This window comes from Strix aluco, chromosome Z (assembly GCF_031877795.1).
Source record: "Strix aluco isolate bStrAlu1 chromosome Z, bStrAlu1.hap1, whole genome shotgun sequence".
Taxonomy (NCBI): domain Eukaryota; kingdom Metazoa; phylum Chordata; class Aves; order Strigiformes; family Strigidae; genus Strix; species Strix aluco.
Window position 1 is genome coordinate 51,983,162 of NC_133971.1, and position 18,424 is coordinate 52,001,585.

The 18,424-nt window shown below is 43.0% G+C and overlaps 1 protein-coding gene across 5 annotated transcripts in view; it reads right to left on the minus strand.

Moving 5' to 3' along the window:
- The window catches only part of DCP2 (decapping mRNA 2), a 28,627-nt gene extending 22,204 nt beyond the window's left edge, over positions 1-6,423 (minus strand). For 2 of the 5 annotated variants that reach the window (XM_074813515.1, XM_074813520.1), the window contains exon 1: positions 6,308-6,415. In XM_074813515.1, the coding sequence (XP_074669616.1) occupies positions 6,308-6,360 (53 nt within the window). In that variant the 5' untranslated portion in view covers positions 6,361-6,415. Of the gene's footprint in view, positions 1-1,980; positions 2,029-2,559; positions 2,655-4,395; positions 4,600-5,709; positions 5,800-6,307 lie in introns of those variants that run through there. The other 3 variants (XM_074813519.1, XM_074813516.1, XM_074813517.1) reach the window with 3 other exon arrangements.
- Positions 6,424-18,424: the final 12,001 nt, after the last annotated feature.

Sequence of the window (18,424 nt, forward strand, 5' to 3'; positions counted from 1 at the left end):
TCCCCCCCCACCCCTCCTTTCAAACCAGGCTCTGCTTTGCTCCTGATTTTCTCTACCTCCTCCTCCACAGCAGCACAGGGGATGGGGGTTGTGGACAGTTCATCACACCTTCTCTCTGCCACTCCTTCCTCCCCAGGGAGAGGACTCCTCACACTCTTCCCCTACTCCAGTGTGGGGTCCCTCTCACAGGAGACAGTCCTCTATGAACTTCTCTCATTTGAGAACTTCCCATGGGCTGCAGCTCTTCACAAACTGCTCCAATGTGGGTCCCTTCCACAGCAAACAGTCCTTCAGCAAGACTGCTCCAGTGCAGGCTTTCCACAGAGTCCTGACTTTCTTCAGGTGCAGCCACCTGCTCTGGCATGGGGTTCTCCACAGGCTGCAGGTGGGCATCTGCTCCACTGGTGATCTCCATGGGCTGCAGGGATACAGCCTGCCCTCTCACCACAGGCTGGGGGGGGCCTCTGCTCTCCCGAACCTCCTCCCCCTCCTTCTTCACTGACCTTGGTGTCTGCAAAGTGTTTCTCTCACATCCCACTCCTCTCCCTTCTTCCCCATTATGTCTCACATGTTCTTCCCCTCTTAAATATGTTATAGCAGAGGCGCTACCACCATTGCTAATTCACTCAGCCTTGGCTAGAACCAGGTCCGACTTGGGAGCCAGGGAAGCTTCCAGCAGCTTCTCACAGGATCCACCCCTGTAGCCCCCTCCCCCACTACCAAAAGCCCATGACACACAAACTCAACACAATTTTATAATTAGTTGATGATGTTTTCTTGCCCCAGCACTGCAGCTGAACATAAATCCAAAGACACAATATGTGGAAGTATTAGCAAAGAGGAATAAGAACATGTCAGCACTAGGCTTAGAGTTACAAGAGTAAAGCCAGTTAGAACATACTTATTGATCAGAAAGTTAATGCCTACGTTACTTTGAGTGACTGAAGTGCTAACAACAGGCATCTCTAGATTGTACTAGGTGCAGGTGCCCATGTGCTGGCAGCAGGGGGCTGCAGGATGGCCTTTGAGAATAGGCCAGAGCTGCCCGTGATGGATACAGCTGGCTCCAACAGACCCACTGCAGGGCACTGCTGAAGCCAGCAGCTAAGATGGTGGTGCTTCTAGGAAAGTGTATTTAAAAAAGGACAAAAATGCCAGACAGGAAGAGGAAGAGAGAAAAAGAGTGTGAAACAGCAGTGCAAACACCAAGGTCAGAGAAGAAGTATGGAGAGGAGGTACTCCATGGCAAAACAGATGTCCACACTGCAGCCTGTGGGGAGCCTGAAGCAGATGGTTATTTCCTGAAGGAACTTCAGCCCACAGGACTGACCCCATGCTGAAGCAGGGGCAAAGCATGAGGAGAAAGAAGCAGCTGAGACAAAGTGTTATGGACTGACCACAACGCCCATTCCCCATCCCTGTGCTGCTCAGGGGGCAGGAGGTAGGAGTCAGGAATTAAGGGATGAAGTTGAACCTGGGAAAAAAGGGGATGCAGGGGAAGGTGGTGCTTAAAATTTTTTGTCTTTGTTTCTCTCTATGCAAATTATCTCTATTTTAATTGGCAACAAACTACATTAGTTTTCCCCAAGTTAAGTCTGTTTTGCTCATGATGGTAACTGGTAAGAAACCTTCCTGTCTCATCCTGAGCCAAAAGCTTTCCCATTCTACTTTAATCCCCAATCCTGTTGAAGAGGGGGAGTGAGTGGCCGGGTGGGCATCTTGCTGCTGGCCAAGGTTAACCCACCACAGTCCTGAAATCAAAAGATGGGGTAACAGCACTTGCTTACAGGAGAAAGAGAGCACCAAGAAGCCCCAAAACTTACATTAAGACCCCACACCTCCACTTCTTTATTCGGTAAAGAACAATTCAGTAGCACAAGGCAGCATTACAAAAAAGTGATGTGGATATCTGTCACTTGTTATTTAACTGAATGGGTCAGAGTGGTCCTACTACTGAACCTTAAACACACAATAACTTACCAGAACTAGAATAAGTTATATCCTGTCAGTGTGTGATTCTAAAACAGCCTAGGAACAAAACAAATGTTTGAAGGCATTATGTATGTGGCTTTAGCTTTCAACTTGTTATCACATGCTGGCAAGTAACATTTTCATTTCTGAATAAGAATGGAGGTGGAACATTTTACTCTCTGAATATGAATTCTAAGTGTAGAAATCTCCTTAATTTAGTTCACCAGCAGGGAAAAACTGTGACAGCTTGGAAAAAAAAAAGTTAAATGAAAGTGCATTAGACTAGTGTTTTTAAACTTACTTTTGTTATCCTTAGGAGAATGGTTTTGCAATGAAAGCATTTAACAATAACCACCACCACCATTATCACTTATGCTCAATTCTCTCACAGATCTCTATAACTGAATATAAAAGTCTACTTGTTATGTTATACAGCTGGGAAAAGTTGTGGAATTTGGGTTTGTTTTTTTTGGGGGGGTGAGTTGGTGTGGTTTTGGGGTTTTTTTAAGAGCAAGTTTATATTGATTTGGTATAATTTCAGTATTAGATTCTGGGAAGTCAGCTATGAACATCTGACTCTGAACATACCTATTACAGCAGGTAACTTTATATGTTGAGTTCCACAGGACAAACAAGGCCCAGGGCCTGAGAGACCTTCATCCAGTGTACTTGATTTGATAAAGCTAACATGCAAGAGAATTCTTAGTAACATGCATTAAAAATTCTACATTTAAGCTTACCTATATTAAATTATTATAGATTCCACTGCTCACAGTGTGGAAAAACAGGAAGGTTAGTAACAGAGAGAACATCCACAAGTTGGTGCCAAACCCCGCCCCCCCCCCCCCCCAGAAGAAACTGGTACACTGTTTTCCTTGTCCAATTAAAAACTTGATCCTGAATGCTACAGTTGCTACTTAATAGTACAACTTCACCCTCAGCAAAATACACCATCATACAAATACTACAAGTTAAACTTTGTAAAAGTAACATAAAGCCACAGTCTAAGAACATAACCCAGACCCTCCTAGAAGTTCACATATCTCAACACTGAGTTGTTTTAGGTGACCACAGACAATAAAAATTTGGAGTTTTAGCCCTATTAACTTTACAATTGAACAGCATTTGTCAACCTAGTATCAAAATTGATTACTACAAAAAGAAATTCAGTCATTCTGCACAGTACCTAAAAACCTGGAAGCTTTAACTCACCATTGCAAAAATAAAATAATTGATGTGGTAAAGGTTACTCAGCAGTACTTCATGTTTTTTTATCCTATTGGGCTCAACAAAAATAACCAAACAAACCACCACCACACCCACTCCTCAAGACATAAAAAATTAAGATACTAGCTAAGGCACCTTTATATGCCTTTAGAGCTAGCAACAGCCATGAGAATAGCCTGCAGGCATTAGAACAGCTGTAGCTGCCCCGACCAGTGGAATTACTATTTAGACTAATTAGCTGAATTAGTTGGAACAGTTGCAAGTGATCTGAGGACCTACATATGAGCCTCTTTAACTAGCCTCTGTGTGGAACCACCCTGAGCTTCTGCTTAGACAGGAACCCCTGCGAGGAATCTGAAGAAAGTGGTTCAGCTTAAAGTAAAAGCCAAACACATTTTAATTCAGCAATGCATTTTGTTCATAGAATTAGCACCAGCTCAAGGTGGTCTTTCTGTCATAAGGAAATGTATCAAGCAGGTAAAATGGCTGACATAGTAAGAAGTACTGATGATTGCATCTCCTGCATACACAAACTTTTAATAACTAAGTTTTCTACAAAGAATCCAGGCCTTTTGCTTCAGGACAAAGGAAAATATTACTGTCCAAAGACAAAGCGTGGAAGTCTTGACAGACATTGTAGCACTCTCAAGGTACAAATAAAACGAATAGTTCTGTTTTGTGGACATCTAAGCTTTAATTTAGCTTTTTGGTTTTCAGAAACACCAAAAAAAAAAGAAAAAAAGAAAAATCCCACTTAAAAAAAATCTCAAACTACAGGGCGAGCTTGACTTGAAAGCTGATTTAATTGTGTAGCTTAGTGAGAGCAATGTGAATGCCTGCCATCTCCTAAAAAATTCACTATCAGTTGTTGAGATTTGTAGTTCACACTGCTACAGTTCGTATAAAAAGGTATTAGAGAATTCATATTGGTCCTGTAACTTTCCAAACCTGTTACACTGAAATTAGAATTATTTTAGTACTGAAGTTTAATGTCCTGAGAGAAGAAAAGGCAGAAGGGGTGGCAAAGAAAGGCAAAAAAGAAGTACAAGGTTGTGTTAGAAATATTTTGAATCTTCTCGGTAACTGAGTATGAAAAATTGCTTGGCTCTTTCTACCAAAATTTCCACTAATAGCATATATAGATTGAAGACTGTGGGAAGCAACAAATATTTTAATAATTCATTTATAGCCAACCACCTGAAGTGATGCAGCACTGATCTTCCACTTATTTAATAGTTTTCTTCCTTGGGCCAAGGCCTATCAGGCCCTGTCACTCTTCCAGTTCATACCATAATCCGTTCTCTCTTTCCCACAGGAAAACCTGACTCCTGTGCTTCTTTCAGCTGCTCTGTCCATGTCCAAGCAAGTCAACATATCTGAAGCACGGCCGATCTGTTAGCACTAATGAAAATCAACAAGGTGAATTAGGAAAAGACGAAAAGCGAGCCAGATGGTAACTACAAGCCCCTGATCTACCATTCTAAGCCTTTTTTTTTTTTTTTAATTAAAGCTACACAACTACATTTGTACATTTATAAGACAAAACACCATTTCAAAGGTAGATGACAGCAGTTCAGAGAAACACAGTAAGACAGCGGGATTGACCCTATAACAATGTAAGCTCTGATTACTCATGTGCTCTTCTATCAGTCACTCCACAGGAGTGACACTAATAGGCTACTTCAGTTTTGCAAGCATTGTGATACCCCTCTGGATTTTATGAAGAAGTCTTAAACCCTGCTTCATATGTGATCAGTCATTTAAAATACAAGACCCATCTCTCTGTAGGGAGCCAAAAGGAGACACGATGGAAACACCAACACACTTTAGAGACCAGACTTTGAGAACTAAACATTTACTTGAGTATTGCAAAATTTGACTCTTGCATTAGATACATGACAAAACACTACTGAGCAGAGCAGTTCTAGCTTCCTGTGGTAATCTCACTTCTAAGCATTTTCATTGATTTGAAGACAATAATTCCAGTAGGTGGACTGTCCTTCATCTCTACTAGCCTTTCCCTCTTGTACATAAATACTTCAGGTCTTTTCGAAGTGGTAAAACAGGGTTATTTCATGTCAAATATCACATCCAGTTTGGGGCATCAAATTCTGGGGATAGTAGATGAATTTAAAAGTCTAAAGGGCTGCACCACAGATAATCAGAAGTTGAGATCATAAGGGGAAAAGTGCCTCCCCCCTCCCCAAGAAAACAGAATCCATGTTTTCTGAAAATTTAAACGCATAACCTTCAGGATAAGAAAAAGCTATTTCATTCTGACAAGACCAGAAAGCAGGAGAGGACAGTTTCAGAGCGAAAGGTATTCCTCTGGCTCTTCCTTTTCTGTCTCAGTGGAACATTCTCTTCCAGCAGAGATAAATCAGCAGAAAGGACTTCCTGCCACCCCTTCTAAATGCAACCAGACTTCTGAACGGTATCACATCAACTCATCACTACACTCGTCATAACAACCTTATGCTTCTAACTCTTCTTTCACCCGCGCAATTTTACCTCCCTTGGCCAAACATCATGAGCTGCTGAACACCATAAGGAACACCCACAAATCAGGTTCTGATTTATCGTCCATACTCGGCCTTTTTCTCGCTGCCGGTTTAGCCCTACATGAGGTTCTGACGACGGTTGCCGACGGCAGATGAGAGCTGGCGCGCACCCTTCCCGCCAGCTTCCGATCGGGGGGGCTGCGCCCTGGGCCACGAAGCCGTGAAGAGTGCGAGTGCAGCCCCACGTGGTTGCACGGGGGGAGCTACACCGAGCTTCCCGGTTCGCGGCCGCTGCGGCACTACCGACGCCACTCCTTTCCCTGGGCCGCGCCGCGCCTCCCCCTCGGCGTCCCGCCAGCCCACGCAGCGCTCCGAGCAGCCCCGAGCAACCCGGGCCCCACGCCACCCTGGCCCTGCGGCCCGGTCGCACGCACCTCGCACCGGGCGAAGCGCGGGGCAAGGGAGGGAGACGGTGCCCACCCCGCCCCCCGCAGCGGACAACCGCGGCACCACAAGAGGGGGGCGCAGCCGCGTAGGGGAAGAGGGAGGGGCCGGCCGAAGCTGGTGGGCGTGAGGCGGGCCGGGGAACGACCCCGCCCCGCGGCTACCTGCACAAGTCGTCCAAGACGCTGCTGGGGATCTCGGCCCGTTTGGTCTCCATGGGAAAACGCGGCTCATCCCGACGCGGCGAGGCCCGAACCACGGTACAGCGGCGGGGGCGGGACGGGGTGCCCGCCCGGCGGGGAGAGGGGCGGAGAGGCGGCGGAGCGGCAGCTTCCTCCGCCAGTCGCCTCGCGCCGGCCGCGCCGGGGCCCTCCCGCGCGGCAGCGTGGCGAGCCAATCAAGCTGGAGAGCTGCTGAGGGAACGGGACCCTCAGGTGACCGTGGGAGGCAGCCAATGGGTGCTGCGGCTCGCCCGCGGCGTCATCGTCGCGTCCGCGCGGGGAAGGCCGCCTGCCGGAGCGGCGAGGCGCGTTACGCCACATCACAGCACGTCACGCCGGCTATTGCGCCGCCATCTTGGCCGCTGGTGGTGGCGGGTTACTGCCTGGGCAGGCCGCGGCCTCCAGCGGTGGCAGGCGGGAGAGCGGCCGCTGTCGCCGCTGAGGCGCGCCGCGCCGCGGCTGCCCCCTGTGCCCGCCCTTCAGCTTCTCGCCGCCGCGCTGAGTGCCGTGCACGCGCGGCCCTTTACACGGCTTTCCGCTCCTCGGTGAGTCCCGCAGCTCTCTGTGAGGTGGTCGGCTTCCTTTAGGTCAGGCTTTGCTTCACCCTCCTCATTCACGCGTTAAATTCACTTAGGACATGGGGCGCATTTTGAAATTCACAGGCTTTGGGGAGAAATCAGAAGCATCTAACACTGTATTTCTACTAACGCATTTTCGTTACCACCGAGGCTTTGCGCTGAAGTAGTGGAGTTTAGTGCTTGGAGATACTTGAACCTCGCACTGTGAATAACCAAGTACTGAGAACATTTCGAACTGCAGTGAAGAGGAGAGGAAGACGTACCAAACAACAACGGCTCCGGGTTGTCACTCATGGAAAACCGCCTCTGCCGCAGCTGCGGCCGACAGAGGGTGTCGCTGCCTTCGCCATTGCCGTTGCTGAAGCGGCTTTGCCTCACCCGCTGCAGGCCGGTAGCAGCCGCTGCCGCCTTTGATTTCAATTAGTGAATATTTACAGCATTTCTCGCCGTGTCCCCTCACTGCCCCTTCCTCGCTAAAGTGCCAGAGCCACCTCAGACCGCCCTTCCACGGCAGTTTCACTGGGGTTGCCACTGCTGCAGTCCCATCCTCCTCTGCACTGGAACGCTGGGAGCTACAGAGGACAGAAACGGCAGAAAAATTGATGTATAAAGCAGTGGATAGTTTTTTGCTTTAGCTACCAGAACCATCAAAACCATCTAGGTCAGTATCAGCAGAGGAGAGAGGATAAGAATGGATGATTGGGAGGATGATGGGATGATAGCTGCACCAGCCTGAAGCGGCTTAATGGTTTTTAGCAAATTTACACAGTATAACTTGCTGAAAGCACCAAAAGGAGGATGTCACATTTCATGCTTCTCTCTGCCATCAAGCATTCCATCAGGCCTTGTACTGAGCCAATTCAACTCCCTAGTTCAAATTTCAGTCTTTTTAAAAGAAAAAGATTCGTGGCAAAGAAAAGAAATCTAGATAAACACAATGAAGAAAAATACAATCTAGAGAAATTTTGGCTCTGGCTGTGCTGCAAAATTAAGCACTTTAATACTAACTCTGTGCTTACAGGCTCATTTGAATAAAGGAGCTAACAGGGACACCAACCTGGTGTTACCCTGAAGACACAAGAAGTATTTATATTCACAACTTATTTCTTAACTGTTAGGGACAGAAGGTGAGAAATGTGTCCTTTGCCTCCTTTCCAAAGTTAAGGAACAAGAGGCTCCATGATAGCTCCAGAAGTACAAGGAAAGGACATTCAACCAGGTATAGAAGGAGCAATATCGTAAGGCTTTAGAGCACAATCTTAGTAGAAGCAGCACATTTACATATACTGGCACCTCTCTTCTGCAAACTCCACACAGTGGTATTTGACAATAATTTTTGCCCCAGTACCTTTATTGCTGTGATATTTGAGATGATGGGTGGCTAACATCAATGTTGACTTACAGAAGTACTTTGACAGAGGAAGAGAAGTCAGACACTAACAATACTATTAATATGGCTAGACAGAGGGACAGATGGAAGGGTCTGAGTGCAAACTGGTAAATCCCATTGCTTAGGGTTCCAGAGAGTTCATTTTCTACCAGAAAGGGTAGACATATGAGGTTCTGTAAAAGTTACATGATCTGCATCCCTTTCAGGTATCAGGGTACTCTTCCTGCTAGTGGTTTTCCCTGCTCTGCTACCTCTTTTTTTTTTTTTTTTTTTCTTCTTCCTCCTCACCCCCATGTGGATGTGGTACCAGGAGCTCCTTGACTAATAAGGAGAAAAAAAAAGTGTTTTAGAAAATGCACTTTGATACCTTATGTCATCTGTGCTACTGTTAGCCCATTCATGGTTTCTGCAAAAAAAAAAAACCCTGGTACAATGGAAAAGTAAATGTATCAAATGTTACCTAAGTTATAAAACACTCTTGGATAATAAGCTGCTTAACATAGGAGAAATGTACTAACTGGAGAACATAAAGAAAGTTTATAGACAGTGCTCCCAAGCCCCCAGTATAGGAGAGCAAAAAGAGACACATTTGAACATTTCTGCTTGCTCTGTTTTTGAGACATTGCTGAAAGAATCTACATTAGCCAGAAGAGATATGTAAGAAAAAATGTGTTCATAAATGTGATTTGGAACTGTGTATCATCGTGGTGTCTTCTTTCTCACTTAGAACTTTGTGGTACACTTTCTAATTTCTTTGCTAAAGTAACATGCGCTCCTTTCACCCATTCACAAAGCAAGTTTAGTTAAAGCTGACACATTCAGGTTATATTTCCCCAGAGAGAAATTTACACGTAGGCCCCTCCAGGGAACTTGCATGCACAGACATGTTGAGGGTAAAGTTGGCAATGCCTCTTGTCAAGCTGCAAGGGTGATTAGGACAGTAGGAGGGCCAGGTATAGCATTGAGAAGTTTACCTAGTACCCGCAACACCTCACAGTTTCAAGCAACCTGCAGAATCACCCAGCAATGTAGTCAAACGAGTTTTTAATCTTTGCTTATCCCTGGCTTAACCCTGGCAGTCGGTCAGAAAGCCAACAAAAAGATATTTGGAAAATAATGTTTATTGTCTGCTTGCACTGGGATAAAGAGAGGAGGTAGCAGAAAATTTAAAAAGGGTCAGTTGTTTGTGCAGTCAGAAGTCTCAGAAGAGGAGCTAGAATGTAAGGAAAAGCAACAGTTGAGGGTGGTGAAAGTTTTGCTTGGAGAAGTTGACCAAAGTGGAGGATAAAATTGCACTGAATAGGAGGACACTCAGAAGCCAAGAACCAGCCAAACCCAGAGCTCAATAAACGTGTTGTGCAACTTCTGTTAATTATAATAAAGACTGAGACAGAGCCTGGAGAGTCTGTGGCAAAGTGAGCTGGTCTGAGGCATGTGTAGGTCATCAGAAAAAGTCATTCATTCTGCTCAGCCCTTCAGTAAACGGTTTCTGTACCAGCAAAGGATAGCTATGGAGGTAGCAGGGAAGGGTGCTGAAAAGCACTGACTTAACTTTCATAAGCAATATGAGCTCAGCACCCCCTGTTACTGCAAACTGGTATTTTGGGTTAAAGTTCCATAAAAGCTACAAGGAGACAATGCAAACACTACTCCCCTGCTCTGCTCTGTTAGTGTGTTATATTTGAAATGAGGTGAGTGGGAGAGCACCCACAGACCTGTATCTCAGATGGATATACTACATAACCAATACTGTTAAACCCATGCTGAGAAACATAAATAGTTAAAATATTTTGAAGGAGGGTTTAGGTATAAAAAATCACACCCACAAAGTTAATGAAAATTTAGTCTTAAATCCATATTTGTCTCAGTTCCTTGACTGTTAAGGAAAGATAACCACAAAGATCTTCTGAAAGTAATCTGGCAGGGTTTGTGATTGGTTTTTTATTTCTTAAATGAGAGACACCACAGAAAGAGGCGCACGTATAGTGATGCACAATAAAGTAGAAGCATTCAGTAAAAATTTGGATGAAATGTGGTAACTAAACCCTGGTGAGGTCCTCTGAACCCTGCAGTGGAGGTAGGGAAACTGTGGAAAAAGAAGTGTTGGTGATCACATGGTTACTTTATGTATAGAGAGCTGTGGTAAGCCTGCACAGAAAAATCTGCATTAGGCTTTTCCTGACGTTACAGTACTTCACTCAAACAATTTTCTGATTTAAGACTTTGCAGATAATCAATTTAATGGCAATAATACGAACACTGTTATACATACAGGACAAGCATGCAATAAAGCACAGCGCATGCTATAGGGCATGGCTGCGTAGTTTACTTAGGGCAACACTGAACTCAAACAGGCTTAACCAGCTGATCCAGGTAATACATTTGCATATCCTTTGGGCATGATCATCCACTCCAAGTTAAGCAGATTGTTGGAGGAAGAATGCACCTGTGCTAAAGCCAGAGACTAACCTTTAACTCTGGATGGATGATCGGAGTGAGCCACAGCCCAGGGTGAAAAGACATATAGTGGTGGAAGACAGATAAATCAGTGAGCACGTCTAGTCCCTATGCCATTCTGATCTCAAAATCAGACTAAATAGCTTAAAATATCAAAGTGGAGAAGCAAAGATACTAATTTGCATTAACTGGAAAATAAAAGTAGACAAAAAATAAAGGTACAGAAGGGGAAAATGAATAGAGGACAATAGAAAGGAAATAATCCTGTTACATGCTGGTTTCTTTTGGTTCCTTTCAGAATGCAACCCTCAGTAGGCAGAATATGCAGCCTGCAAGTCTGCATGTGGTCTAAGGGTGCAATTCCTCTCCCAGCCCAGGTGTGTCCTGTAGCCTGTGACTTTAGATGTCAGTTCTGGTATTTCATGATAATCTACAGCTAGAGACAGAGTAGCCTGGACAAACTGACTTTGGTTCTGGTATCCAGGACACTTTCAAAACTTGCAAGGTGGGAAGGCACTGATCTCTTGGTCCTCCATGGGACAGTACTGCTGCATTTTTCTGCTTTTCCTCATCTCCAGCAGAAGCTCCTTGAGCAGTCACGTGATCCACCTTTAACCTTCCTCTCTAGACTAGCTCCTTCAGGTTACAGTATTCCTTCCTTGATCTCAGTTTCAGGCTTTTCAGGGAACAAGAGGGAACACTACCTAGGACTGTGTGTTCTTCATACTGTGTTGGAAGAGCGTTGTTATTTTCTAGTACAGTACCCTACCTTTGTTTTCATTTGCCTTTCCAGCTTGTTTTTCTCTTGCTCTGTAACAATTAAAGCATCATAAAAAAAGTTTTGCACGTTACTGCTAAAAGGAATTTACTCAGCAAATTGTAGTACACTGAAAACATTTGTCTAGCACAAATGAACTGGGGGAGACATTAATGCCACATTTAAAAGTATGTTTTTGAATAAAAGAACAAAATTGCAAACAGAGTTATGAAAACTCAGCTGGAATTCAGTTGGTTTTAACATTTTTATTAGAGTCCCTTTTCTATAATAGTTTTGTGTCTTACCTGCTCTCCTCCTCAGTCCTGCAGTCTTACAGGTATGATGAAAAAACCCAGAATTTTTAGACAGATCTTATTAAGTGTGAGGAGAGAGATAACGGGAGAGAAAGCAAAAGATCAGAGTAAGTTTTCATGGGGCTTCTTGCACCCCTGCAAAATGTGATCTGAGTCCACAGATCCCTTTTCAGTTAGTGAATTGCTCATTTAGAGCTTAGCATGTCTGTAATTTCTCCACATCCCAGCATACCCATAAGCAAAACAAGAGTCACACCACGTTCTGCATCCTCTGGTGATGCTTACCTTATGTCACTTTTAACCCTTAGGCACATGAGAATAGCAAAGTATTCTTAAAAGAATGGCAAATTGCTACACAGTGTCTTTATACTTCACAAAAAAGGGAATCTCAGTGAAGTTGCTAATATCTTTAACATTGCTGTATTTTAAATTCAGGTATAGAATTTTGTTCTGTCTGCAGCTGAGAATTCAATCTCCTACAGATTCTTGTTAAGCACCACTTCTTAAGGATATCTGGTACTATTACTAGTAATCTTTAATTTAAAAGCAGCAGTACCCCTTCATGCTATGTAAACACCTGTCCCAGCAGTCCCCTGTGTTCTCTGTAAAAGCCAAGACACATGAGATGGATACAGCAAACAAACAAAAGGAAAGGAAGGGGTCTGGAGCACATGGCATAGGAGGGGATCAGGGATCTAGGATTGTTGTGCTTGTTCTCAGAGGTGAAGGCTAAGTGGGGACGTCAGATTGCTACTTTCACCTGTCTCTTTGGAGGTTAAAGAGAACTAGACCCTCCTCAGGGATATAGAGGACTAGGGCAAAGGACAAGATGAAACAGTCACATGTGACATCAAGGGAAATTTCAATTTCAAACATGAAAAGAAAAATCTCTGTGATTGCAGTTAAGCACAGCAATGGGCTGTCCAAGAAGTCTGCCAAATTTCCATCTGTGAGGATTTTCATACCCCAGTGGTCCAAACCTTGAGCACCACCGTATAGCTTTGGCATTAGCCCTGCTTTGAGCAGAAGACTGGACTACGTAATCACCAGAGATACCATTTAACTGTATTTTATGATTTCATTAAACAAGATGAAACCTTTTATATATAAAAAAAAAAAAAAAAGTTAAAATTACAGGGTAAACCTTTTAATCAGCATTATGGGCTAAGTATTATTCTCCCTCTTCTCACCTTTGCCTTTAATCACCTACTCGAAAGAAGAAAAGGTATTTCAGCAGTTAAATTTGTTTTAAATTCTTTGCCAGATGCCTTCCCCCAAAACAATGACAGCTTGAAAGCACAATGTGCTATTTACATTTTATTTTTTCTTAGGTGAAGATAATACACAGAAAAAATATCTTTAGAAGACTGATTTGTATTTTCTGGCATGCTTACGAGTGACACAGATTTGAAGAAGGCATAGAGAGTCTATGTTACGAGTTGTAATGCGGAGCCTGATGCAGAGGAGTTGCTGGGAAGGGTCAGCCCAGCCAAGGAACTTTCCACGACTACATCATAGCCAATAAATTATATTTAGTTGGCAAGAACATTGAGCACATCATAAATTCTAGGGTACAGTTACAGCTAGCGTTAAAATCGTATGGTTGAATAAGTGCCTCAGTTATAGTGACACTATTCAAGTTAGAATTGGATATAATGCATGTAAATCATCTAAGGAGGCTGGGGAGTGATGGCTTTATTATGTAAGCCTGATTACGTTGTATAAACAATGCAGGCCTTACTAACAACTATGCCTGTGAAGAGAAAGGGAACATCCTGCTGAGAAAGCGCTGGAAGTTGAGTAATTGCCAAAGAAGCATAAAGTCAGCAAAAATCTATGGTAACTGGGGAAAAGGTAAAGACAGCAGGGGGCGATGGCAACCTTGGACTCAATTTAAGACCAAAAATACTTGCCCCGCCTCACCCTTTGAGTTTGCCCAGAATAAGTAACACTGTAACTTCACATCGATATGAGGCATGTTGTTAACCAGTGAGGGACAAAGTGGTAAGAAACTAACCAGTGGTGGTTACAGTAAATGTGTATTTGTGTAGCCTGAAGTATATAAACACACTGAAGTTCTTTTGTGCAGTGTGCTAGCTTTGTGGAATTGCCACCTAGCACCCCACTTTGTATAAACATGGAATAAATAAAATTCCTCTGCTCTGTGTGTATCTTGGTGTATTGCACACCGGGTAAACAACCCTGCTTGTGGCACAACAGTTTTCTGGCAACCCAGATGGGACTGCGCTGACGGCCTTGCCAGGATCATCTTGCTATACCCGACAGCGACAAGCAGCCAGACTGGACTCCAGTGTGCACCAACCTGTTGATCAGGCACTCCATCGGCTCCTCTCTCCTGCAGCTGGGTGGTGACACAATGGTGCAACGCTATTTGAAAGAGGTATTTTAAGGGAAAAAGGGAGGAAGAGCAGGACCTCTCAAGGAAGCAGCTGCAGTTGCTCTTTGCATAAGCTCTGAATGATTGATATGCAGCAGTAGCGTAGTTTTGTTTCTACATGTTGTATGTAGTAACATAGAGAGAAAAATCCCTTATTTTGTATTTGGGCCTTTAGTATATGAAACATTGGGTCTGAAAATTCTTTCAGGTACCGAAATGGGTTCCACTGCTTCCAAGGAGGCTCCTCTTTGTTCTCCCTTAGGAAGCATCCTAAAGAATTGGAGAAAATTCGGAGGGGACCCCATGACTAAGGATAAATTAAAGTGGTATTGTAATCAGTGGTAGCCATAGTATAAATTAGACAATCAAGAAAAATAGCCAGAAGAAGGATCCTTTAATTATAATGCTGTTTTGCAGTTGTCTTTATTTTGTAAGCGAGTAGAGAAATGGGATGAAATTCCTTATGTAGATTTATTTTTTGCCTTGCAAAATGATTGGGAAATGAGAAAGAAATGTGGGTTGGTTGGTTCACAACATCAAGTAGGCATACATTTGTTAGATGATAGAAAGGTTCTGATCTAGAAGAAGAGGCTAAACCCAATAGTAAAGGGAAAATTAAAAAGTCTTGTGCTGGATGTCAAACTGGTAAAGACTGCTTGGGGGAGGTGGAAGAGGATGCGCAATTGTTAGTACCCCCTTCAAAGTTACCCAAATTGGAATTTTCCAGTACCAAGGATGAAAAGGATGTCTAGAAGAACTTGGCAGCAGAGACCTGCGGTACACGCTGCTTTGCAGCAAGCTGCAGGGCCAAATGGGATTTGAGTGTATGTGCATGTACCTTTTACTACCTCTGATTTATTAAATTGGAAACAAACGGTGGGTCCTTGTCATAATAATGCTGAAGGTATGCACAGGTTAGTTAAAATTGTTATGCTGGCTCATAATTAAAATTGGGGAGATATATAAGCTTTGTTAGAATCCCTTTTCACTAGCGAGGAAAGGAGAATTGTTTTGGATAAGGTTAGGGAAGAAGGGGAACAACAAAAGCGAATAAGGGATTTGACTCAAATCCTGTCAAAGGATGATCCTCGGTGGGACCCAAATACTGGCGGGCTCTAGAAAGGCTAAAGCAGTATCAGCAATTGATATTATATGGAATTCAACATGGGGTAAGTAAACAAACAAAAAAAAATCTAAACTGCATGAAATCAGGCAAGGACATGAAGAGTATGAAAACTCCTGTTTTTTATGAAAGACTGCGATACTGCTAGAAAATGCATAGATTTGGGTCCAGAGGATGACAGTAATCATAAGATGTTTAATATGCTGTTTGTCAAGCAGTCGACTTCAGACTACTAGACAGAAACTGCAAAAGTAGATGGGGTTGGTGCAATGTCTATCTCAAAACTAATGGAAATTGCTTACAAAGTCTATAATAATAGACAGGGAACAGAGGAAAAGAAACAGCAGAGTAGGATGAAGCTGCAAGCTTGTCTGTTCACAGCAAGCAATAACCAGAAGTAGAGAAAGAGGTCGTAGAGAAATGAAAATGTGGAGAATAGAGAACGGTAAAGAAAATGTGGGAAGAGGAACATCCAGATCATATTTGGGGTCGAACCAATGTGCATATTGTAAAAAAGAACAACGCTGGAAAAATGACCCTCAACAATAAAAGGGGGAACTGAGAAAGTGAGAATGAGGAAGGAGACCTGATAATGTTAGAAAATCTGGATTGAAGGGGACCAGAGGAAATAATGAATGCTTCCATTATTATTATTATTAAAATTATCATTATTATATTATCATAATAAGAAATAATTAACTAGTTCTAGTTAGGTTGGGGAATGAAACTATAGGGTTTTTTTAAATAGATAGTGGGGCAACGCACTCCATTGTAACTGGTTGCAAAGGCCAGTTAAATAAAACTAAGATCCCTGTTATTGGTGCCACAGGAAAGAAAATATTGAGGCCATTTTTGAAGCCAGTGTATTATTGGAAATACTAAATTAACTCATGAGTTCCTCTATGTGCCAGAATGCTCCTTGCCCTTACTGTGACAAGACCCTGAGAATTCTGTGCAGCTATGTATCCCTCCTGAAACATCATGGAAAGCACAAATCTGTCTTTTGCTGGACAAGACTTCTGGGAAAGTTGAGAGTAATGTTCCAGATGAAATACTGGATGCGGAAATCCCTTTGGTGTGGTAAAGCAAAAAATGTGATTACTATTAAGATTGAATTAAAACCTGGAAGGAAGTAATATCCTATAAAATTAGAAGCCACAATGGGCTTAGAGCCTTTAACTAATACTTTTATAAAGTATGGATTGTGGGAATACCAATCAGAATACAATACTCTTATTTTACCAGTTAAGAAACCTGGAACTCGAGAATACCAATTGGTACAAGACTCATACCAAACCCTGATACTTTATTGTCAGTAATACCTGAATATAGTGTGTTACAGTGTTAGACCTGAAAGATGCCTTCTTTTGCATCCCCTTGGAAGAAGAAAGCCAGAAGATACTCGCCTTTGAGTGGAGAATCCTACTACAGGGAGGAAAATACAACTTTGCTGGACTGTGCTGCCATGAGGATTCAAGAACAGCCTGACATTACCAAGGAACTGGAAAACTGGCAACGTACCTTAGTCAATGAGCTCCACTCCCACTGGACATACCGGTTCACTCTTTTCAACCTGGAAATCTAGTCTGTGTTCACAACTGGAATGATGAATCACTGAAAGAAAGGTGGAAGGGAGCCCCACTGTCCTATTAACTACTTATACAGCAGTAAAAGTGGAGGGGATAGACTCTTGGATTCACTACACTAGAGTCAAAAAGACCCCACCACAGGACCAGTGGACCACGACACAAACAGAAGGACTCAAAATTAAGTTTACCAAATCAGATGAATGAATTGTACATGGGACTGTAGTGACTCATATGAACATTGAGAGTGTATTCAAGGATTATTACTGCTAGCTTTAGGAATTCTATTAGCTTTACCCATAGTAATACTGTTAGTGCAAAGGACAACTGAATTTTTAATCCTCCTAATAAGTCACAGAATGGGTATTCTTCTAGTGTTACCGATCTTATTCTCCATCCATTATAGTGACAGAAATCTAGTTTTTAAATTAATTCAAGATTTTGGTAAAGCTCAGAATGTTTCTTCAGTAACAGCGTGTTTAACCACCCTTCAGTCGGCAGAAGATCCTATACCATAGGGAGTGTCTACCACAAATTTAGCCTCCATGTACATGTAGAATAATACCCCTACCACTTGGAAATAGTACACTCGAGAAAGAAAGTATACTCTAAAATGGAAAATTAAAAATGAAATGGTAACCGATTCCAATATAACAAAGCCAGAAACACCTTGGGCCACAGAAATTATTTATAGACTGTCAAGAGATCAGTGTACCAACTTGCCCCGTGGTTGTCAGATACCTCAGATATGGACTACACCCCAGATAGGTCATTGGGATTACTCCCAGTCATCTTAGTGGTCTATCATTATGAACATAATGAAGGGACACCTGAGGATCCATTACAAGTAAGTTTGAAATACCCTGATATAAATTACTCTCAAGCTGTGGAAAAACTGAAACATAAATGTTGGAATTGCACAAATGTTTACAATTGCAGCAGTGTAGGTCCCAAAACACAGAGAATAATGCTGGTTGCTCAAGCTTTATGGTTGGGGTGTGTATGTGTCGAAATTATACTACTCGCCTAAATGATACATGGTCACATTTGACAAATGATGAAACCTGGGAGGATTTGAATTGTGACACTCAAACAATTTCATCCTTGGGACATACAGTCTGAATTAGTAGTGATGGGAAATGGACATCTCATCTTCCCTTGAATGGGAAAATAATGTATTAGACATTAGGGACATTAACCTTATGTCCCTTATGGGGAAAACCATCTCTGTACACCAAATTGTGGGGAAAAATAAAAAGGAGCCCAGATCCTGGGCAACATCCAAGCACTGGCACCACTGTAGGATGGCTACTAGAATCTATATTCACTCATACACTTATTAAGAAATAGACTGGCAATTCACAATCTTACATTACACATGGAAACTCTGGCTAATGCCACACAATTAAGGCTCTTGGAATTAAACACCCAATTACATGCCACCTCTAGAATGGCTT